We start from the raw sequence: 22,882 nt of genomic DNA on the forward strand, positions 1-22,882 counted from the left end.
GAACTTCACACACACACACACACACACACACACACACACACACACACAGAAGGGGTGAACAAAAGATTGAAAGACAGAAAGACAGACAGACACACAGAGAGGCTGACGTGTGTAATTTTACATCTAAGGAATGAGATCTAGATAATGATCACCAATGGCTTAGATGGAAGGTTGGTGGGAAAGTCTATCAGCTAGATCCGCTGACACCACCCATCCACTAACCAATATTAACACAAAACAACTTGGACAGTGCTGTATTGTATACCTCTGGAGGATGCTACAATAAGGACCCAGTCCCACCCGTAATAGTCTTACTGAAATAAACCTTGAATCTAATCAAGCCTGTCTATATTATTGGCAGCTTATATGGATGGAGGAGGGAGCATCTTAAGGCTGTGGGGGGAGTGTGGGGCAGTGATAGAGCACTTGCCCTGAATGCTCAAGGCCCTGGGTTCAATTCCCAGCACCACAAAAAGAAAGAGGCGCCACCGTAAGAGCCACCAAGGAAACAGCCTGCCCAAGGGAATGTGGACAATACTGCAGGAAAAGCCACTGCTCTTAAAATAAATGGCAGTTTAAAAATAAAGAGGGACACTCAGGAATGCAGTAAACAAGACCATAAAGCAACTAAAGCAATGTGGATAAACGGAGGCCTTATTCAAACTAACGCCTTGGTCAGTGTTCTCCTGCTGTGAAGACACACCATGACCACGGCAACTCTAATAAAGGAAAGCATGTAACTGGGGCTAGCTTACAGGTTCAGAGGTTTAGTCCATTATCATCATGGCAGCAGGCAGACATGGTGCCAGAGAAGTAGCTGAGAGTTCCACATCCTGATTTGCAGCAGCAGGGAGAAAGCAACATGGCCTGGCTTGAGCTTCTGAAACTTCAAAGCCCCTCCACCCCCAGTGACATACTTCCTCCAGCAAGCCACACCTACTCCAACAAGATCACCTCTCCTAATCCTTCTCAAATAGTGCCCCTCCATGATGACTAAACATTCAAATCTATGAGCTATGGGGTCCATTCTATTCAAACCGCCACACCAAAGAACAGTAAGAAAAGACTCCTTTGGCAGCTGGGGAAACCAGTACATGATCTGAATACTTAGTAATTAGTCTGTGCTTCGTTGGATAACACGGCATTATGGTCAAATAGTTAAACAGTCTATTTTTAAATTGTGTGTGTGCACACATGTGGGTGCCTGCAGAGGCTGAATAAAGGGTGTTCAGCCCCCTTCAGCTGGAGTTACAGGAGCTTGTGGATGCTGGGGAACGGAAGCCCGATTCTCTGGAAGAGCAGCCAGTGCTCTTAGCCACTGAGCCATCTCTCCAGTGAAGTCCTATTTTTTAGAGCTACATACCAAAGTTTTACAGGTGAACTAAATGGTCCAGCGTATGATTTTTAAAATAACCCCGGGAGAGGGGCTGGAACAAATAGCAGGGTTTGAGTTGCGAAGCTGCGCTCTGGGTATACCAGACTAACTACTCAGGGCTGTTTGACAATTTCACAATTAAGTTAAATAGCGCGGAGAACATTGTATTTGGATTTTATTATGGTTTATGTGTAGCACATGTGTATGTCTGTGTAGAGAGGACGTCTGAGGGGTGTCAGATTCCCTGGAGCTGGTGTTACAGGCAGTTTTGAGCTACCTGATACAGGCGCTGGGCATTGAACTAGGGTCCTCTGCAAGAACAGGATGTGCACTTACCGACTGAACCATCTCCCCTCCAGCCCCATAGAAAACGTTTTCAGAAGTCCAGTGAGCCCTTCCATGGGTATTCATGTGTTGACCACTCTAGAGCATCAGGGGCAGGAAGGCCAGTTGGGTTGGAGAGCTCAGAGAGGGCAAGGCGGGAGGCCTGAACTTGACCGGAGGCCAGAGTAAAACTATGATGTGCTAGGATGTTGTTACTGCACCCCACTGCCGAAACTCTGCCTCCGTGTGCCAGCTACACTCTAGTGCCCTTGCTGTGACTGCTCCATCTTCTGTGACACTTTTGAGAAAGGCTGTCCTGCTCCCAGTCCCATATGCCTGTACCTGGGTGATGGTCCGTGGTGCCCTCTGCTGGCCGCAAATGGAACTGAAGCTGCCAAAGCTCAGAGTCCCCAGGAACAGAGTGATACTGATTTTAGCACGGACCCCCTTCCCGCTCAGAAAAGACAAACACACACCAAGTAAACATATAAGAAGCTTTTAATTTCATCACCATAAACATTATACTCTGATTTCTCACATACAGTATAAAATATTTACTCTGCTAAATAAATAAGACACAACATTATTGCAATCAGCACTGAAATCCACCCCCTAGTCAAGAGCTCTTTGGCTCCAGCAGGGAGTACTCCTGAGTTTGTGTGAAATTCCCCAGGCTGTGACAGATATGCCCCAGAGGCTGTGGTGGGCAGAGGCCTAAGGAACCACATTTGTGCTTAGGGTTCAACAAGCCCCACATAGAGATTGTGGAGCCAATGGAGAGTTGGAAGGGCAATGGCTTCATGGGTCCAGTCGTGTAGGGAGCAGTGGGGAGTCAGGAAGCCAAGCTGGGCCAAGAGAAAAGGGGGACTTGGTATGACCTTGAGCCCCACTCCACTTTCCCTCAATGCCCAGCCTTGAGTGGGGACAGCTCGGGGCTCTCAATTAGGGTGAATAGATTGCCCAAGGGACTGGGCTGGGTATTTTGGGGACCATATCTATCACCCTAGAAAGAGGAGTCTGGCAGTATCAGCTATTTTAAGGGGAACCGGTTCTTGGAGAGCCCACCCTGCTCGACTCGTAGGCACAACATAAAAAGGCTGGGAATGAATTTTACTTCTAATGTGTTAAATAAATAAATTAAATATTTAAAGGCCCGTGTCTCCATGAAGGCAACCCAGAGGCCAACAAGCCGAGCCACTTCCCGGAACAGGTGGGGGTGAGGGACGCAGCAGAAGGGCAGTGCTGTGGACGGTGGGGTTTCACCTTGTCTGTTCGGGCTCCTCCCTCCAACTTCCGTCCTGTCGAAAACCCGTGTGGAGGAGCGTCCCACGAGAAACTCCCACGCAAGAGCAAAAGCGGCGTAATCTGGACAAGGGACTCACTGGGAAGTTCATTCGGGTCCCCAGATCCTTCCATGGCGACTCAACCAGGAGGTTAGCTGTTAACTCTGAGCCTTGGTAACGCACCTGTACAAACCTGCGTTTGCATCCCTGCAGAACTTCAGGCGGATGGATTCCCACATGAGAAGCCGCCAGCGGGCCCGCCCCAGCTTCCATCTGTGCAACTATACACCTCACCGCCTTAGGGTGGCAGCAGAGAGCTACACCACTTAGGCAACAGACAGCCCTGGAAAGGCCTGCTTAGCAGCCGTCCGAGGGGGCAGACCCTTTCTCCTCACTGCCTTACAGCATTCTACACAGAGTATTTGGCCAAATCGTTCTTGTCAAACACTACCCGTGTAGCAAAGTAAATGGCGACCAGACCCAAGCCTGCCGCTGATACCATATAGGCAGTAACAGATCGGCTCAGCTGGACAATGGAGCCCATGAACAGGGAAGGAGCCACCTGGGACAGCAGGAAGGCGCTGTCCAGGATGGCAAGGTCCAGGCAAATGCCCCGCCCAGGAACAACCTTGGCCTCAGGTGGCTCACCCACCACCACCCGCATGGAGACGTCGCATGCAGAGGCCCCGCAGAGTGTAGGTGGCGGTACCAGGAGGCTGCTGCCGCCGCAGCCAGGGCCCACGTGTCCATTCGGGAAGGGAGCTCCTGGCTTAGGGCCTGGCAAGAAGCTGGTTGTCTGGCTGTCCTCACTGCTACCACCTCCAGCGTCCCCTCGGTATTTGGGCAGGAACACCTGAGGTGGGGCGGGGGGCACAAAATGAAACAAAGATTAAGTAGATATGAGAACAGTTCCTCACTGCCTCTGACCCAGGGGCCCCTAAGGCAACTGGCTTTCAAAACAAAAAACAAAAAAAAAAAAAACAAATCCGAAACCTGGGGAGACCCTACTTGCTGTGGCTCTAAGCAGAACCCCCAAATTTGAGGGGAAGTCTATTTTAGCTTTTCTTAGAATAGGTAAGAAGTCAGCAGGGTTGGGGATTTAGCTCAGTGGTAGAGTGCTTGCCTAGTGAGCGCAAGGCCCTGGGTTCGGTCCTCAGCTCCAGGGGTGGAGGGTGGGGAAGAAGTCAGCAAACTCTGATCTACAGGTTGAGGATAACACAGGAAGTCTGGGACAGACAGAAGCAAGACACAGAGCCCAAAGAAGGTACTCCTAAAGTCCCAAGCCCCACACAGGCTACTTCACACCCCACTCTGCACACCCTTCTGCTGGGCCATAGGAAGTCTTCACTGTTCTGTCCTCCTCTAGGGTCCAGGCCCTGGCTGGAGATAATGCCCCGAGGTGAGGTCATCACTGTCCTGGCCTTTGACAAGATCGAGCCCAGAGATTGGGCCTGCAGAAGGGAGAGGCAGCAGGAAGGCCATTTTGGTGACCCCCACAGCTAGGCTGCCTGAGACCAGAGAGCATGCTGCTGCCTGACCCCACCAACCCTGGGCCCCAGTGGCCTGGGGCCTTCTACTAAAGGACAAAATGAAGTCTTCTCCCACACTGGTCCTTGGGCCAGGCAGTGTCGATCTTATGGGGCTGCACCAGAGAGCTCACAGCCAAGGCCGGGGAAGCTCACAACTCATCAGCCCATCCCATAGCTCAGCAAGTGGCAAGAACAGTCAGACAGGCTGCAGGACCAAGCCCATCTTCAGCTGCTGCTGGAGACAGGCCTCTACGGACCCTTTTTGCCTGCCTGCCACCCAAGGACAGACCAGTAAGGCTGGACACTGGAGAGGTCCCCGGGGACAGACACGCTCCTCGGTACAGAGGAGAGCTAGTTCTGGTATAACCACAAATACTCAAGCCTGATCTTTGGACAGCAGCTTTTAGAGCCCCAGCCTAGAGCTCCAAGAGAGCCAATAGAAGCCCAAGGAACCAGGTTCCCATTCCCAGCCCACCTCTCCACACCCCTGCAAATTACTGCTGAGCAAACTAGCCTACTAGCTGTGGCCAGGGCCAGGTCTTTCCTAACTGAAAACTCTAGATGGGAGGCCTGTAGTCTCCCCTAAGCTTGTGCTGCTTAGGGCAGAGTTCTGAACCCAGGTCCTTAAACTCAGCGAGGAGAGTGCAGGGGACAGGGTGAGCACCTGTTTAGGTCAGGAGGCCTCCCACAGAGGGCCTTCTGCAGGGGCTGGTGAGTGTTGGCCCAACAAGGAGCCAGGCCCCCCAGTTTATTACTCAGGCAAACAAAAGTCAGTATGTCAGGTCCAGATATGCACTGAGGGGATTGAGGGAGAGGATGGAGGCAAAGAAGGAGAGCGGGACCAAAAAACAAAACAAAACAAAAAGCCAGGCAGTGGTGGTGGTGCACGCCTTTAATCCCAGCACTTGGGAGGCAGAGGCAGGCGAATCTGAGTTCAAGGCCAGCCTGGACTACCAATCGAGTTCCAGGAAAGGTGCAAAGCTACACAGGGAAACCCTGTCTCGAAGAAAAACAAACAAACAAACAAAAACAAAAAAAACAAAACAAAACAAAAAAACAAAAAACAAAAACAAAACAGAAGGAGAGCGGGAGAGGTGGGGGTAGGGACAGAGAGACACAGAGGATTAGAGGGGAATCTAGAAAGATGGGCAGGAAGAAGCCTTCTCCATCTTGCAGCAAGCAGGATACGGATTGATCAAAATCCTCTCTAAAAGAATAGCTAAGGCCAGGCCACTCCCACTGCCCTCTGCTGCAGCCGCATGCCAGGGACCCACACTCTACCTCTGGACACAGTAATACAGCCCAGAATAGGGGACTTCCATTGTATGCTTATTCTCCAGGATTCCTAGTGAGGGACTCTACACTCCCTGCCACCATCCACTCAAACGCTTTCTAATTCGAAAGCCAGGAAGTCACTCCTAGAATCTAATCTACACTTCTTCGGCAGCTGGAGCCTCTGACCCCGGCTGTCCTCTCTGGTCCGAGAGAGCCAAGCCTGTTCTGACACCTCTTGTCACACCCCACATCCCGAACGGCTCAGCCCGCCCCCACCCCGCCCACCCCCACCGGGGTACATGGCCACTGGGAGTACCTGCTTCTCACGATGGTAGAGGGAGGCCAGCGTGTAAGGCAGGATCTGCAAGGCCGAGAAGGTGAACCCAGTGAGGGCAGCTGAAGCTGTTACTACGACCACGCTGTGTGACAGGCATGTGGCGCCAGCAGCCAGAGGGAAGGTCATCACGCTAGCCAGATAGACGGACCGTGTGCCAAACCGCTGCACCAGCCTGTCCATGACCAGGGAGCAGAGCAGGGAGATGGCACACTGCAGGAAGAGCCCCAGGCTGCCCATTCGAATGCCTGGGGGTAGGGAAGAAGTGGGGTAAGGACCCTACACAACCTGGGGGAGCCAGAGACTGGTGGCCATGGGCGCCTGCCCCCCCCTCCCCCCGGCTCTCCCCACCTGCCCACAATGATGGAATCTAGATTGTGACTAGTGAATGTGGCCAGAGCTGTTAGCTAAGGGGAGAGGAAGATGTTCTGAGGGGGAGGTACAAGGTGTGTAAGGGAGGAGGGGGTGAGGAGCACAAGATGGCCCCACAGTGGCTCCAGGATGGCTCTTATGGAATGCCTGAACTAGAGGGCAGGGCCAATTTCTGGGAAAGTAAGCAGGGAGCACAAGGCCCAGTGGGAATGGAGCCACCTAAGATTTAGAAGCCCTGCTGAGACCACATCCTTGAGCTGCTGCACACAGATGAATCCTTTCTCTTTTACTGACAGGGAGCGGGGGCCCAGGGTGTGTGTAGTCACCATCTCCCAACCCCGGCCTGCCCGGCCTCTGCAGGGCAGCACCCACCCACCCACAGCAGTTTCCTCTGGTGCTAAAAGACTTACCTTCATCATAGTGTCTCCGGGCCTCGGTGCCCGGCTCAGCTCTTGGTACACCCTGGTATAGCCCCTCTCCCACAAAGTCTGTGTAGAACAGCGTGAAGGTCATGAGCGCCATCCAGCTGCACAGCTCAGCCACAAAGAGTCGGCGCAGGGTGCGAGGCATGCGGCAGCACAGCTGGTGTAGCCGGGGAAACAGGGTACCCAGATTCCGGAGAGCCAGGCCCACCCGGCATGGGCAGCAGCGGGAAGACACAGAGGTCGGGACCAGCAGCCCTTCTGCTGGCTCAGGCGGGCCCAGGACCGCCTCCTCGGCCACAAACAGAGTGGCTGCCACGCAGGCGAGAAAGATGAGGGTGAGGAGGCCAAAGAGGCATTCTTCCTGAGTGCCTAGGTAGGGTGCCAGGGCGCTGGCGTCCCAGTCAATGGCAGGTAAGAGGTAGCCCAGGCAGCCCCCGAGGCTGATCATGAAGGCATAGACGGAGAATGCTTGGCGGCAGTGGTCCGGGTCCCGGAAGAGGTCGGAGAGTAAGGCCTCCAGCGGCGTGAAGCACACTTGGCCACAGAAGTCCAGCAGCCCCACTCCCAAGATCAGCAGGGCCAACTCCAGTGGCCTGGTATCCGGGCACAGCAGCCCTGCCAGCCAGCCAGCCCTTGGGATGAGGAAGAGGCTTAGCAGGACACCCAGGGACAGAGCCCAGATGAAGGGCCTCCGGCGGCCACAGCGGCCACGCCACTGGTCGCTGGCTGAGCCTAGGAGTGGGACAGAGACCAGGCCCAGCACTGGGCCAATGCCTGCAAGGAGAAATAGCGTAAATCAGCCGTCAGGACACGGGGGAAAGAACTCGCTCTTTGAGAAGGTTGGCACAACAACATGCCACACCGTGGCAAGACCCCACACTCAGCTTTCACAGGGACTCTGCTCCTCTCGGTATAGTGTGTTATAAACACCTTGTTTTCAGATGAGGAATCGGTGGCAGGCACACAGCACCTGGGAAGCAATACTTGTGTAAAGACACAGGTCTGCTGCGGGTTAGAAGCAGGGTTTCAACAAACAACCAGAACCCAGAGCCTGTGCCCTCACAAGGTATCTTCTCTTGAAGGAGGGAAGCCACAAGAGTAACCACTTGCCGAGTTTGCTCACCACATCAGAAACCCACACCACCTGTCCTGTGCCCAGGAAAGAGAACCCTGACTGGGAAACCATGGTGAAGTCCCAATTCTACTGAGCAGTGGACACACCCACCAGGCTAAATAAGACCAACCTAGTCTTCACTTCCCTTGTGTGTAAAGTAGAATGTCCCCAAGGGCTGTGAGATGTAGATGAGAACAGGGAATGCCTCCCACCACTCCCCAGGCAAGTGAACTGTTGCCAACAGCCCAGATGCACGTACCAGAACAGGAGGAAGGAATGTGGAGCGACTCACCCAGCACCATGGTCATGAACTTCTCCTCTACCCCCACTTCCAGTAGAAGGGGTGGCACATAGGTAATGCCGGCAGCCAGGCACACCTCCAGGCCAAAGGTCAGCAGGTTGACCAGCAGGAGCTGGGCTTTCCGATGCCGTAGCAGACGGCTGGCCCACAGCCTCTGGACCATGATGGACAGGGCAGTTAGGGCTCTGGGGGCCATTCACATACTCCACAGCTGCTTGGGCTCAGCCCTGCCGTGGCTTCTCCTTCTCGCCACCGCCGGCTTCCTACGGTTCAGCCAGACTCCCATTTCTGCCAGCCCTTGGGTGCCGGTGCAGCATTTCACCTCACGCTAAACACAGGTCATCATCTAGTGCCTTGATGGGGACACATCTTGTCAGCCAGAGCCTAGAAAGGCAAGACAGCCACCGTCACATGAAATGTTGAGTCCTGGGGCCGCAGGCAGGTCTCCGGCATTTGCTTCACATTCTCTGAGTCCTGCTCATTTGCAGGCCAGTGAGGTAACCCTACACTCAGCCCTGACCAGCCCCTTTGTAAGGAGGTTCGTGTTAACATTAGTCTAGCCCTGATATAATTAATAAGAGGAAATGACATTTGAACGTCAGCACATCCCCAGGCCAAGCCGACGACTTGTCTTCTGAAGCATCTCTACAATTGCTCTTTTTGGAGATACTCAGGATTGGCTCTCAAGGTAGGACTGGACACCCCCTGCCAGGCTCAACTCATTTGCTTTTCTCTCCAACTTCCCAAGATGGGGCACTCGATGCTTGTGAAAAGTGACCTTCTAGAGCTGAGCGGCGGCTCAGTGGGCAAACGAGGCGCTGAGTTTGGATTCCCAGCCGATCTTTAGCGGGGCATGGTAATGCACATCTGTAACCCTAGGGCTGGGAGGCAGAAACAGGATGACCCCAGGGCCAGACAGATGAGTCTGGGAGCCCCAGCTTCAGTGGGAGACCTGGTCCCAGAAAATATGGTGGAGAGCAATTTGATTGGACATTTGATTATCAATCTCTATCTGGCCTTTGCATACACCGATCTACACGAACGTGAACACATACTACCCACTACCCACACAAATATTTCCCGGGGGGGGGGCAGGGATGGCGGCTCAGTTGGCAAAGTGCCTGATACAAAAACATAAAGATCTGAATTCCGATCCCGAGGACCATGTAAAATCCAGTGTGGCTACACTTGTCTATAACCCCAGTGCTGGGGTGGAGTCTGGCAGCCAGCTGTAACTCATTGCCTAGCCAGTCTAGGCAACTGGTGAGCTCCAAGTTCAATGACAGACTCTGCCTCAAAAAAAAAAAAAAAAGAGAGCATCAAGGAAGACATCCACTAGTTAACCTCTGGCCTCCACTCCAACAAGAACATACAGTCCTCACATAATTATGTCCATGTAACCTGTTAAGAAGTCAAACAAAATGGTACTTCCTCTTCTACCTCCAGGCCCTGAGCCACGTCACACTGTAACCCCCATGCCTCCAGGACAGAGATAAGAGGGAAGAAGATACAGTTCCTTAAGTGGGGTTTCAATCTGTCACTGAGACACAAAGTTCCTCTTGGTGAGCCTAAGCCCAAGAGTTTCCCCTCAGGTTCGTTGTTCACAGGAGGCGGGGACAGTGCAAGCCATCTATTACTGCCCAGCTCTCACAAGCAGCTGGTACATCAGCCTCACAGCCCAGGATCCTAGATCTCAGCCATATGCATTAATTAGGAGCCTCTGAGGTGAGGCCAATGAGCCCTGAGCTAGTGGGATGCCACCACTTCCTAGCTGACCTCTGGCCTCCACTCACACACGCATGTGCATACAGCACAGCCCTTCCATAGTTCTGGGTCCACTGGGTAAGGAACTGTAAGTCTGGCTTCCTTCCCAACAGGCACCACTGTTGTCTGTTATGCAAGCTCTGATACCAGGGCATGGTGGGTAGTCCTATAGTTCCACCACTTGTAATGCTGAAGCAGGGGGATCACCAATTTGAGGCTAGCCTGAACTACAAAGTGAGCCCCTATATTACAGGAGAAGCTGCGTGTAACTTAGTGGTAGAGTGTTGGAGCCCACTGGGTTTCCTGGTGGCTGTACCCAGCAGGACTGCATGGGAGGTTGACTGGACCATGGGCCTGGGTACCAGGTATTTGTAAGGGTCTAACTAGCAAGGGGGAGGTCTTTTGCCCCACCCCTTGGCATTGTTATAAATAGACCTTTGGAATAAAGCTCTGGGCCCGTTTGGATAAGGATCTCTCTTTTTCTTTACAAAGTCTCTTATCCCTTATTCCTCAAGAGTCCCAGGGGTAAATAAGTGTAGGAGCTGGTTCCCCACAGTAGAGCACCTGCCTAATATGCAAAAAAGCCTTGGGTTCAACCCTGCAGCAGGGACAGAGACAGGGAGACACACACACACACACACACACACACACACACACACACACACACAGAGAGAGAGAGAGAGAGAGAGAGAGAGAGAGAGAGAGAGAGAGAGAGATTGATTGATTTAGTTTTTAAAGACAGAAAGGGAAAAGTTTCAAATCAGCATCAAAATGTACTAAGAGACAGAGGGCAGGCCCTGGTGAGGAACACTAAGAGCCTGCCAGCCTGCATTTATCCCAAAAGAGAGCAGGAAACAAAACTCCCCACTAATCAACCCTATAAATGTTGCTGAAGAGCGGCTACTCCTTATGGGGAGGGCGAGGCGGCTGCCGCTCCCTCAGACAACCCTCTGCCAGCTTCACCAGCTCATGACAAAAGGTACTCCATCTTCTTTTATCTTCTCCACTAACACCAGGCCACGTGGGCCCCGTGGGCCCTGGGTGTCACAAAGCATGTAGTAGGTACTAAGCTGTGTCTCAGAGAGACCAGACACCATCTACCTGAAGAAGGTCGTTCCCCTCCATATTGGCCCTCTAGGGTTGAGCTGCTGAAGACTGGGAAATACAGGAGTTGAGATAAATCTAGGCACCTGGCAGCTCCCTCCCCCAAAGTCCCTACACTTTGGTAAGGGGTAGGGCTTATAAAAGGGCGGCATAAAGAAGGAGGATGAAATACTGACCCACACAACACGGTCCTGAAGCCGAGGCACTGGACAGTGATCAGCATTAGCTGGGCTACTGTGGGTTCAACTTGACCCCTGCCCTTTCCCTAGTGATCCTTCCCAGCCTAGAGAGGCAGGGTCAGGGGTAGAAGACTCCTAGCCTGGGAGGGACTGGGCACTCTCCGGGCACTGGGTTTAACAGACCGGGTCCTCCTTGAGCAAACAGAGACTTTGCTAGACCCAACCTCACCCACATACCTGCTCTCATGCTCCAAGCCCTGCGTTTTCCATGAGCCAGGTCACCCCACCTGCCGTCCTCCCCCTTAGGCCTCTAGACACCTTTGTGAGTGGGAGTGGGAAGCTCGGAGGCCACAGGAAAACAGGAACCCAAGCTTTTCCCCATCCTGTACAGGCAGCTCCTGAGCTAGGGCGCTTCTCTGCACCCCCAGAGATTCTCTACCTGGTCTCTGGGGTCTGGGCCAGGGGCTCACACAATTCATGGAAATGAGCGGAGTGGAAGGTAGGCAGGCTCCCAGGCCCTCTGCTTGGGTTGCTGAGCCTGCCCTCGCTCTGTCCACAGCTTCTCTGCCCTGGAAGGAGACACTCTTGACAGTCCAACCTTTCTGAGCCCAGAATTATCCAAGGAATTCTAAGCCCCAAAGAACCTCTTCATCACCAAAGCACTACTTTCCTATCCTCAATGCCCCACCCTCCTCAATGGCCTCCCTCCCTGCTCTAGGCCTGCCAACCCTATCGCAGAACCCCCATGCACTGACTCAAGCTTTCAGAATTACCCACAGGGCCCTCTCCCTTGGGTACCGAGACAGAAACCCAGTACCAATTCTGATGGCAGCACCAAAGCGTCCTCTAGTCAAAGCTGGAAAGGGACAGATCAAGGCTTGCCCCTTGCGGTCCGGGCTCCTCATCCTCCTGCTGGCTCCTCATCCTCCTGCTGCTAAGGAACACAGGCAGGGAGACGGTCTAATTTCCCCATTCCCTTCCAGTCTCGGAGACTTTCAGGTTCTTTCCTAGACTTTCAGATTCTTTCCTCACTACTTCCGGAGCACTTGGTCCGCCAAACAGAAGATCAACCAGTGGAGCCAGCGGCTCACCTGGAGAGGGGGTGGGTGGCCAGGGAGAGGAAGGCCGACAAGGTCACTGGAGGAAGGACAAGCATGAGCAGCCTTGCGGGTGCGGATGTTCCTCTCAAGCTTCAAACTTCTCCCCTCCTTCCCCTCCTCCTCCGTGGGTTCTCATGGCCCAACAGCTAGAAAGCCAGAAGAAACCATTCGGACCCTTTGGAGAACCCTTCGTGGAGCCCCCCCCCAAACCACCCTTCCTCATCCAGATGGGGATTAGAATTAAATCCTGGGAAGGCAGGGTGGGGGTGTCAGGGAACGGGACTCTAACAATTCTATGAACCTAAGACGGAGCACCAAGCCCCAGGGCAGGCAACCCTTTGACGCACACCCTAGCAAGCCTAGAGACCCCGGAAATGTGTATTTCAAGGAATGAATGGACACAGCAGAGGTGTGTATTTAAAGGATGGAAAACTTAAAGTCTTCCATCCAAGCACACCTAAGGTAGGCCCAGCCAGCACCCCAGTGAGGGCCCAGATCGATCCTACTGGCCCAGAAATGCCTCCACCCCCAGCAGGCAGCCTAGGGAAGTGAAACTGAGTCACAGGAACAAGCTTGCCCTGAACTTTGTCCAAAACTCAAAAGACAGACTGGAGGCCAGCACAGGAAAGTGACCCAAGTGAGCCCTGTGTCCTTCATGGCTCAGTAAGGGAAGGGAGGATCAGAGGCCACATAAAGAGCCCTTTGAGGGCTTTCAAAGGGGCTCCTGCCACCCCACAAGGCTGAGGTGGAGCAGGGGGAGCAGATACCCTCTGCTGACAGAGGCCACAGCCAGCAGAGTCTGGGGACAGGCCCCACCCCACCACTGTCAGCAATTCTATGGCCTCTTTATGCATGCCAGAGTCCCCACACCCCGCCCAGGCACATCAAACGGCCTCAGCCCCCACACTGACCCCGCAGGCTCTGCGACCCTGTGTCCTCCCTTCACACTGACAAAGAGGGCTGCTTTCTCACAGACTGGGTTCCTCTGGAGGCTCGGAACACACGTCTCTATCCTTCACCACAATCTACGGTCCTTCCCAGAGAGAGATACCTGGTAGGGAGAGTCTCCCAGTGAGGCACAGCCGGGAAAAAAAAGGGGTTGATCACCCCAGTTCAACCTTCCTGGCCCACTGCAGGCAAGGCCAGAGAGAAGGAGAGTGAGGGGACTCCTGCTCCTTCACACTGGAGTCAGTACTTTGTTCCACACTGAGCAGACCCTCTAGGCTGGCAGTAAGATGACGACCCTCTGGGGTATGAATGTGTCCCAGCGCAATACCACTACTGCCCATACCCCCTGCCTCAGTCCCAGGAGACCAATGCTCTGAGCCTTGCCTAATAAACTTGGTGCTCTGCACTCCCAAAGTGCAGCTGCATCCTCATGGGAGCTCCATAAGGAAACTTGCAGACTCCTTAAAAACAAAACAAAACCCAAAAAAAAGGTCCTTGAGGCAGGGAGCTTGCTCTTTAGAACCCTTTCTCACAGACCTTGCACAGGTGCTGTGGAAATTTCTACCTGGACTTCTGGGAAGGGGTGGGGGATACAGCATGGAATCATTGCTCTTTGATACCTCCCAACTCAAGTCTTTGGCTTTCTGGGGCCAATTATTTCCCAATGGGGAGGGAGGGTCTCTGTTTATCCTTTGTCCCACTCGAGAAAAACTCCACAGTGGTTTTTGCACAAACAGCACTACCTCACAGACATCTGAGGACCCCCTCACAAGGCAACCCCTCCACTTTGAGGGAACTCTAACAAAGAACAAGGGCTGGGCAGAGGGAAGGGGGACCCAGCCCCACCCTGGGCAGGTTCCTTAGCTCCTGCCTCCCCCGTGGCTGGGAGGCCAGGGATTTAGAGTTCACCCTGCTGAGCTGCCTTTTCTTCCGTCAGACTGGAAGCCTTCTGCTCAGCAGCTTGTCAGAGAGAGTGAGGGGCTGCAGGCCGGGACACAAAGGGGGATTAGGGAGAAACCTCTGGGCCTGCGGAGTAATCCATCAAATTCTCCCCCGCTGCCAGCTCTGGCCCCTTCCCACTCAGTTCCCTTCCAGCTGCTGTTCCCCCCCCCCCCATCTCCTCCTGCCCCAGAGTCCTGTCACAACCAGGCAGCAAAGAGAATCCCAGGCCCGGGGGGGGGGGGGTAGAGGGGGGCACACCAGAGACACTGGGAAAAGGGCAACGGCCCCCCCTCCCCCTGCTCGCTCGAAATGTGTGAAAAACCCAACAGGTGGCGGTGGCTTGGAGGAGAGCTGCTTTTGTGGCGGTGTCTAAGAGCCCTGTGCAGCTTCAGAAAGAAACAAATGCTCGGGGCTGGGGGAAGGGGAGGGAAGGGGGCAGCAAGCAGCGCCCTGGAGCCCGCCCTGAGCTCCCCTCCCCTCCCCTCTCCAATCTAGTGACCACAGCGCTGGGGCTGGCCTGAACCTCACCTTGGCCAGCAGTCAGGCCTGGACAGCCTGAGCCGGGGCTGCCGGCACCCCGGAGGTCCCCTGGTGACAGTCAACACACACACATGCGTTTGTCTCCAGGCACCTGGGCCTCCCAACCAGACTTCATCCCACCCTCACACTGTGTGTGCCCGCCGTACCAGGGGTAAGAGCAGTTGTCTACCAGGAACCCTCTTCCACCCCTGGGCTGGAGATTTGAACATGGCTATCCTGAACCTTGGCAGGTTCCACAGTTGATCAAGCTTTTGGGGTCAGGTCGGGGAGGTCAGCTGGACATGGGTTTGATGCCGGTTTGCGCCTGTTTGTGGCGTGACCTACAGAGCCTTAGTTTCCACGTTCATAACTGCAATCAGCCTGTGTGACTGCTGTCCAATCAGCATGTCCTTTTCACAGAAGGACTTATTAGCACCGACCTTAGGCTGCAGGTATGGGCTCAATGGTAGAGTGCTTGCCTAGCATGCAGAATGTTCTGGAATTCCATCCTTAGCACCACAAAAACAAAAACCTACAGACCAACAACTTCGAAGCCACGTGAGAAGAAGCATATGAAGGGCCTTTGGTGGAAGGAACCTGGGAGAGGCTCTCTCCTGTCCTAACATAGTGGTTGAGAAGATCAATTCTGCTTTTCTCCTCAGCCTCCCCTCTCCCCATCTACAAGGCCTCTTACCAGATCCCAGCAGCCCCCAGGGGCAAGAGGAATGTCAAGAATGTAAACGCCTTCCCAGGTGCTGGCCCCAGCAGGTGAGGCGAGGTCAGTGCCACAGATCTGCTGCAGAGGGAAAGCCTGTCCCATGGTTACCAGACAGTTGTTTCCATCCACAGGGACAATGATGACGATAGTTGACCCTGCCAACTGCCAGGGGACATTTAGCACATTCCAGGAGCCCGGTAGACCTTTAGGTCTACCATACCCAGTTGGTATTTCACAAGAAGGAAACTTTGGTTTCAGAAAACTTAACACCTCCAACCAAGGTTGAAAAACTAAAACCAGGAAATCTGCAACCATTCCAAAATTCTGGAAAACACATTGAACCGCGAACCAGAGAGATGTAGTCCTATTTCGGCAACACTGGTAGCTATGTAACACAGTATGTACTGGGTTACACTGCGAAATGGGGTAGCAATTTCACCACCCCAGGACTCAGTTTCCATACCTGTAAAACGAGAGCTAATCTACTGTGCAAGGTGTACGGTTAGGTGACCTAGCACCTGTCCTCGGTTAGGGTGAGCTCAGGGCAGGTGTCCCCTGACAAGGCCACAGGGCGTCAGGAAAGGGCTTGTCACAGCCAGTATTCCCCAGTGAGTCAGGGAGGTGGAGTGGGGAAGAGTTCCCCAGTTGCACTTACCCCATCAGACCTGCCCACACACTGCCAGCCAGCGCTGTGCCCAGGTCAGAAGTCACCTGAAATGCAGCCGAGTAAGCAGGGCATCCGGGACGAAACTGCCCCTTTCCCCCGTCTCTCCTGGAGCGGGACTCTGTTTCTGGCAGAAATTAGTAACTAAATTCTTTCTCTTTTGGTCCACAATAAAAGCAGAGTGCCAAAAGAATCCTGAAGTCCTCTACAGAGGAGGAAGAGAACCTGGAAGTAATGGGGGGTCTCGGCGGAGTCTCGAGGCCACTCAGAAGTCCCCCCCCCCACTCTTCCAGAGCCTCTGCAAAGTGAAACTTCAACAACCTTTCTCTCAGTGAACTTGACACCTGCCAGTCAGCCAGGCCAGCCCGGGCAGCTCTTCCCGGGGTACACGCAGCCAATCTGTGTCCTCTCCCTTGGCCTGGCCTCTTTCTGGAGGTGAGGAACACAGGAAAGAGGCCAGGGGCTGAGCATTTGGGTCAAGTGCACAGCTGAGCAGAGCCCTGGGCGGAGTGCTCCAACAAGGTACTACCCCAGGTCTGGATGCCCTACCCTCCAGGGCTGCAAATCTGATGGTCTCTATCCGCCCTGACATACTCAGGTCTGTGACCAGCCTATCTGTAATGAGAGGGATCTGGGCCAGCCAGTTCTGTGGAAGTGTAGTCTCAAAGATGAGAACCACACCTATAATCCTAGCATTGGGGGGGCTGAGACAAGAGGACTATGGGTTTGTGACCAGCCTGGGCTACACGACAAGACCCTGTTTCAAAAAGAGAGAACACAAAATTGCCAGGTATGGTGGTACACATTTTTAGTCCCAGCAGAAGCAGATGCATCTCTATGAGTCTGAGGCCAGCCTGGTCTTCATGATAAGTTCTAGGCTACCCAGTGAGATCCTATCTCAAAAACAAAGCAGGCAGATGATCTAGTTCAGCGGGGAGAGTTCATACAGCTTATATTTGATCCCAAGCCCAGAAAACAAAACAAACCAGCCGCTCAGCTGAACAAGGTTAAGAACAGATCTCAAAAGTACCCCTAAAGAAATGTCAGAGAGAGTGGTTGTGGTACCCACATTTAATCTCAACAGAGGCAGGCAGATCTCTATGAGTTCGAGGCCAGCCTGGTCTACAGAGTGAGTTCCAGGACAGCCAGAGCTACACAGAGAAACCATGTCTCAAAAAAAGAAAGAAAGAAAGAAAGAAAGAAAGAAAGAAAGAAAGAAAGAAAGAAAGAAAAGAAGAAAAAGATAGAAAGAAAAGGAAAGGAAGAAATGTCTAACAGCCCTAAAATGTGCCCATCAGCACTCACAGAACCCCAGTTATTTACCACCCCCCACACCAGTGACAGTGATGGAGGTACAGAAATGACTGATTATAGCTCTGCTTGGCAGGAGAAAGTGCGGCTAAGGTGGTGTGAGTGGTAAGACACAGGCCAGCCAGTAGGGGGCGTGGTAGTGTCAAAGCCAAGGCTTCCTGGAGGAAGTGGACCTGTGGCTAAGTCATGAAAGGTAAGCAGGTGCTGCTGCACACAGGCCCTAGAGCCTGGGATTGCCAAACACACCCACCACTCCTACTGGCCCCTCTCCAGTGAGGTATACAGGAAAGAACATGAGAACCAAAGCCACACAACTGGGTTCTGATCTCAGATCCGGCTCTCAGATCGGTGTGTCCTGGATGGTCACACCTCCTCGGGCCCAGGACAAGGGAATTCACTGCCACTTGGCTACTTCCCTCTTCTGAACAGCCTCTGCCCTTTGCCTGAACCCTCTCTAGCTCAAGCCCTACACCGAATCCTCCAGGGCTCCCTGAACCCCGAAATGTCATGTTCTCTCTCTCTCCCAACTCTGCTACCACTAAGGCACAAGGCTAGATTCTTCTGCATTTGGTCCTAGTCTGCCCCTCTCCCATGGCACCCTCCCTGTGTAGTCCAGACAGTTAGAAGCAGAACACAGCCCAGGCCCTGAGGGTCCAGAAGGCTGACCAAGGCAGGAATCTTTTGATTGGACCAGGGAGCCCAGGAGTCAGCCAGGGCCACTCTCTGGGTGCACAGATCTCCAGCATCAGGAGCTGGGAATCTATGTGGCTGCATCCCTACAGTGACAAAGTGCTCCTAGTTTGGACACTATTTGCTAGCTCAAAGTACACTTGTGATTAGAGACTTGGGGGTTGCTGACAAGACTCTGGGGAGAGGAACCGCTGTTGGGGGCTGGCTGCTCCTGAGGGTACCCTTTCTGGCTGGGCATTCAGCCTGGCCTGGGTTTGATAAACCACCTTCTTCATTCTGACTTGTCCCAGCACCCCAGAGAAAGTGATGTCTCGAGTCAGGGGAAGAACAACAAACATTTTTTTGGGTATCTGGTCTGTGAGCTTTTTGCCAACATATGAGTTACATCTAATTCCCACCACAGCCTTACAGGGTGACCAGAATCTCACTTTACAGAGAAATCAAGCCAACAGTGTAGGCGGGACATCTCCAACCTCAGAATTAAAAAGGCTCCTCACCCCAGTCCCCCGCCCCCAGGGGAGGAGGAAGAAACACAGACCACGCACCAGAACACGGGATTAAACAGGTAATTCTGGCCAAAGATCAGGACACTGCTATGCCTCTGCCACTGCCCCTGGCCCCTCAGGCAACACCCAATACACTAGGACAAAGCTCAGCACTCCAGCTCTGTTCCTGGGAGTCAAGTGGCATCAGCATTTGAGACGCTGGGCCTGGTACCAACTGGTCCAGCCTCCACACATACTGCCCAGCAAACAGGGCACTGGCTTTTCAAAGGAAGTTAGGCTGGGAGGGCTAACTCAATGACCAAATGCAAGCCTAGAAAGCTAGGCTGGGCTTTCCTGGTGGATACCAGAGTGTGGCGTGAAAGACCCCAACGGCTGGAGAGAGACAGAGGAGTCCTCACCTCAGGACACCCCCCCCCCAGACTTCCTAAAATAACAGGTAACCTATCTATACAGAAGGCTCGTAACCTTTCGGGCATATATTCGCCCCCCGGTACTGCGCAGTGCCCTCTTCCAGCCTGTGCGTATACTCTTGGGAGGGAGGCAGGCAGCGGTTTCTGCACTAATCACAGAACACACCAGTACAGGGGCGGGAAGAGACCAAGACGTCCACCCAGTCTTGGTTTGTTCTTTGTACCAGACCCAAAAATCAACGGCAAATGTGCTGCTCGCAGCTTACATATGGTTATACACGGTGACAGTCTAAGAAACCAGTTTCTAAGTTAATCCACAGTGACTGCCTCCACTTCACGAAACAGCTGCAGCTGACATTTATCAGGCTCTCCATAAGCAGCACTCTGCTCAGAGGTTTACCTGGAGCGCTCTCCCTAATCCCCAAATCCTTGAGGGCAGGTCCTAGTACGCTTGGCTCACAGAGGAGAAAGCGCAATCAGGAAGCTAATAACTCACTGTGGAGGAAATGGGATTCGATCCACTGGCTACAGCCAAGTCTCTCAGTGACTGGAACAAATTTCCCAAAGCCCAGGAGATCTTGTCCCCAAAGAAGTCTAAAACAGTATCTCTTTAAAAAAAAAAAAATAAATAGAGCAGGACCCATGCTGGCCATGATGGTGTACACCTATAATCTCAGCATTAGAGAGCTCAAGACAGTTGTGAGTTCAAGAGCAGCCTGAGCTATATAGACACCAATACAAAAAAAAAGAATAAAACAAAAACAAAAGACCACCAGCAGGGCCCCCAAGAGTCTCAAACCAGCTCCTGCAGACCATCCAGACACAGACGATAAATATAAGTTAAGACTAACATTGATTGACCATTTACTGCATTTCAGACATATAACAAAATGGGTTTTGTTTGTTTTGAGGGGGGTTTGTTTGTTTGTTGTTTCAGACAAGGTCTCACATAAATCAAGATGGCGTGGCGCTCGTGATGTGGATGAGAGTGGCCTTGAACTCCTAATCCTCTGGCTTCTGCCTCCCAAGTGGGCTGAGATTACAGGTGTAAGCCATCAGGCTGGGCTAACGACACACAGTTCAATTCTACATGCGTTATTTGATGAAGCTATATGTTTAGACTGTGTCGATCTGTTAGTGTTGTTTGTATTTGTTGTGATTAACTTCAATAACAAAGCTGTACCGAGGGGTATGATCATCATCGCCCCCACTTTGCAGCAAGGCTGAAAAGTGAGCACACCCTGCAGGCTAGTGGAGCATAGCCAGTGAGGCGCAGAGGCAGTGTGTGTTCTCATCCCTGACCTGCTATAAGGGTTCAATGGTCCAGAGGTTCCCACCTGAAATCAGTCTCACGTCCAATGACCTGGAACTCCTCTTCCCCACCTTCCTGCTGTTTTCTGTCCCCAGGGCTCTGCCTAGGCTCAGTTCCAGCTTGGGACCAGCACACATCTTCTCACGGTCTAGCAGCCTGCAGGGCTTAGTGGACCACCCAGAGACTTTGTCCAGTACCCCCTCCTGCTCCTTCATGGTTACTCAGAGAACCAGAAGAACAGTGGGTTTCACCCTCCACCCCAAAAGTGCATAGGAAAGCTCCCCTTGGCAAAGACCCTGACTGGGGCCTGGATGTCAACGGCTGGATTGTTATCTTTAGACTCATCCAGTGAGTCAAGCTCCATTTTCTGGGCACTTTTAGTACAATCTTGCTTCCAGGACAGCCCTGGAGCTGGGGCTGGCGGGAGATAAGGAAGGAATGAAGGGATGAAACGGATCCAACTTTAGAAGGGCCGGAGGCTTCAAACCGTGTCCACTTATTCCCTAGGACATGGTGTTCTGTGAGGTTCCAAGGCTTTCTGTGCGCCATATAGCTCTTGGACCCTCCTCTTTCCAGCTCTACTTGTCAACCTGTTCCCCTACGCCTTAGGCACGTGGGCCCACACCGAAGCCACCACTCGGGGGAAAGGGATTGTGCTTCATTCTTGGGAGACGGAACTCACACCTCACCCTCACTCCTGAGTCAAGTTTCCAGGAGCCCAGAAGAGTCATTTCTGAGCCCCGTGTCTAAGCCTTGCCCGGTTGCAAGGCCCTAATTAGACTATTCAAAGTTCAGCTTAGCTGAGATAGGGTCTGTCACAGCTGAACATCAAGTTCTCTCCAAGTACCCACCGGACCAAACTCCTCCTAGCTCCAACTCAGACTCCTGGGGAAAGAGGAAGCACCGGGTACCCCGTGGCCTTCCTTGGACGAGTCAAGTGCGTGTCATGAAGGAGGGGGGCTGAGTCGGAGGTCAAGGGAGAAAGCAGTCACAGGGCTCCCTGGAGCGGAGCGGAGACCAGGGGAGGGCTGAGCCTGCAGGCTCCTGGGGCTTCTCCACCGGGCGTGCTGCCGCCCGCCTAGCGCTTTCTAGAACCGCAGAATTCTCCCCATCCCCACCTGAGCCTCGGGACACAGCAGCCACGGCCCGCGCTGCTTTCGGAGGGTAACGGAGGCAGAGAAGGGGGGCACAGGATCGCGCGTGTGCACACACACTCACTAATCGAGCCTCAACTCCACCAAAGCCTTGCCCCAATTCCACGGCCAAGAAAGTTACGTCCCCCTTCTGTCCCCGACCACGGCCCCCAGCTGGAGGCCCCTTTCTCGGACTCCCCGAAGTGCGGTCTGTGCGCACCACGGTGACTCATCTGGCCCTTTCGGGCGCAGCCGGGACAAGGGAAGAAATAAATGCAACTTTCCAAAGAAAACTCTGCAGCGGGAGGCTGCAGCAGGGGCGGCCGGCCCTCCGCCGGCCTGGCCCGGGACTCCACGGCCCCGATCCCGCCCTCCGCGCGCGGCCCCGGGACAGCGGGCGCCGCAGCTCAGCGCTCCGGGAGGAAGCGCACTCGGCGCGGACGGGAGCGGGCGCCCGCCCTGGGCACCGGGCCGCCAGGGGCCGCGCCCTCCCCACGAGCCTCCTCTCGCGCAGGGCCGGGACGCCACGGCGCGGCCCCATCCCGCGGGGCGCGCAGAACGCCGCCGCCGCCGCCGCCGCCGCCGAGCGTGGCCACCCGCGCGCTCCTTTCCCACCGGGACCGGCCCCTCCCCTACCTGGCGGGGCGCGCGGCTGTCACCTGGGGGCTGGCGCGTGCAAGCTCGGACCCCTGCCTCCTCAACGCGCGCCAGCGGGCGGCTTTTAAATCTCCAGGTTACTCGGTGGGGGGAGAGAGCATGCGCGCTGGGGCTGCCAGGAGGGGGGCGGGGCGAGGCGGGTCGGAGGTGGGGGGTGCTGGGAGGGGATGGAGGGGTGGGGCCGGTCCCCAAGGGAAGAAAGCTGGAAGGGGGGAAAAAGCAGTAGTCTCCTTTCTGGTCGCGGCCGGACGGGCAGCCCCCGCGTGGCTCCTAGACTGACTGCCCTGTCATTACCTAGGGCCGTGCACCGCCCCCTCGCCCGCTCGCCACCACCAAAACATTTAGGTAAAAACTACCCGGCTCCACGGGGTACCTCCCCTCCGCTCCCGAGCCAGTCTGCGACCATTACCCGCGCGTGCCATTCTGGACATCCTGCTGTCCAGGCACAGCTGCAACCCACCCGCCCTGGACCATGCCCTGAAAGGCTCCGTCACATTCTGCGAGTTACTCTCCTTGCTCTTGGAAAGCTAACTCAGTGCCTCTTTCTGCAACTCAAAAACAAACTCCCAATTCTTTTTCTTTCTTTCTTTTTT

The 22,882-nt window shown here is 54.0% G+C and overlaps 1 protein-coding gene across 2 annotated transcripts; it reads right to left on the reverse strand.

The window, feature by feature from the left end:
• Positions 1 to 2,181: 2,181 nt before the first annotated feature.
• Positions 2,182 to 22,359, reverse strand: Slc45a3 (solute carrier family 45 member 3). Of its 2 annotated transcripts, none has more exons than XM_036202283.1 (5): positions 22,269 to 22,359; positions 8,324 to 8,716; positions 6,903 to 7,691; positions 6,103 to 6,368; positions 2,182 to 3,835 (listed from the first exon to the last, which is right to left on the reverse strand). In XM_036202283.1, exons 2-5 carry the CDS (start codon positions 8,526 to 8,528, stop codon positions 3,392 to 3,394), a joined length of 1,704 nt encoding a protein of 567 aa, XP_036058176.1. In that variant the 5' UTR covers positions 8,529 to 8,716; positions 22,269 to 22,359; the 3' UTR covers positions 2,182 to 3,391. The 2 variants fall into 2 exon arrangements, with proteins under 2 accessions (XP_036058176.1, XP_036058177.1); XM_036202284.1 differs by having other exon boundaries at positions 22,292 to 22,346.
• Between the last annotated feature and the right edge of the window lie 523 nt (positions 22,360 to 22,882).

Source organism: Onychomys torridus, chromosome 11 (assembly GCF_903995425.1).
Source record: "Onychomys torridus chromosome 11, mOncTor1.1, whole genome shotgun sequence".
NCBI lineage: Eukaryota > Metazoa > Chordata > Mammalia > Rodentia > Cricetidae > Onychomys > Onychomys torridus.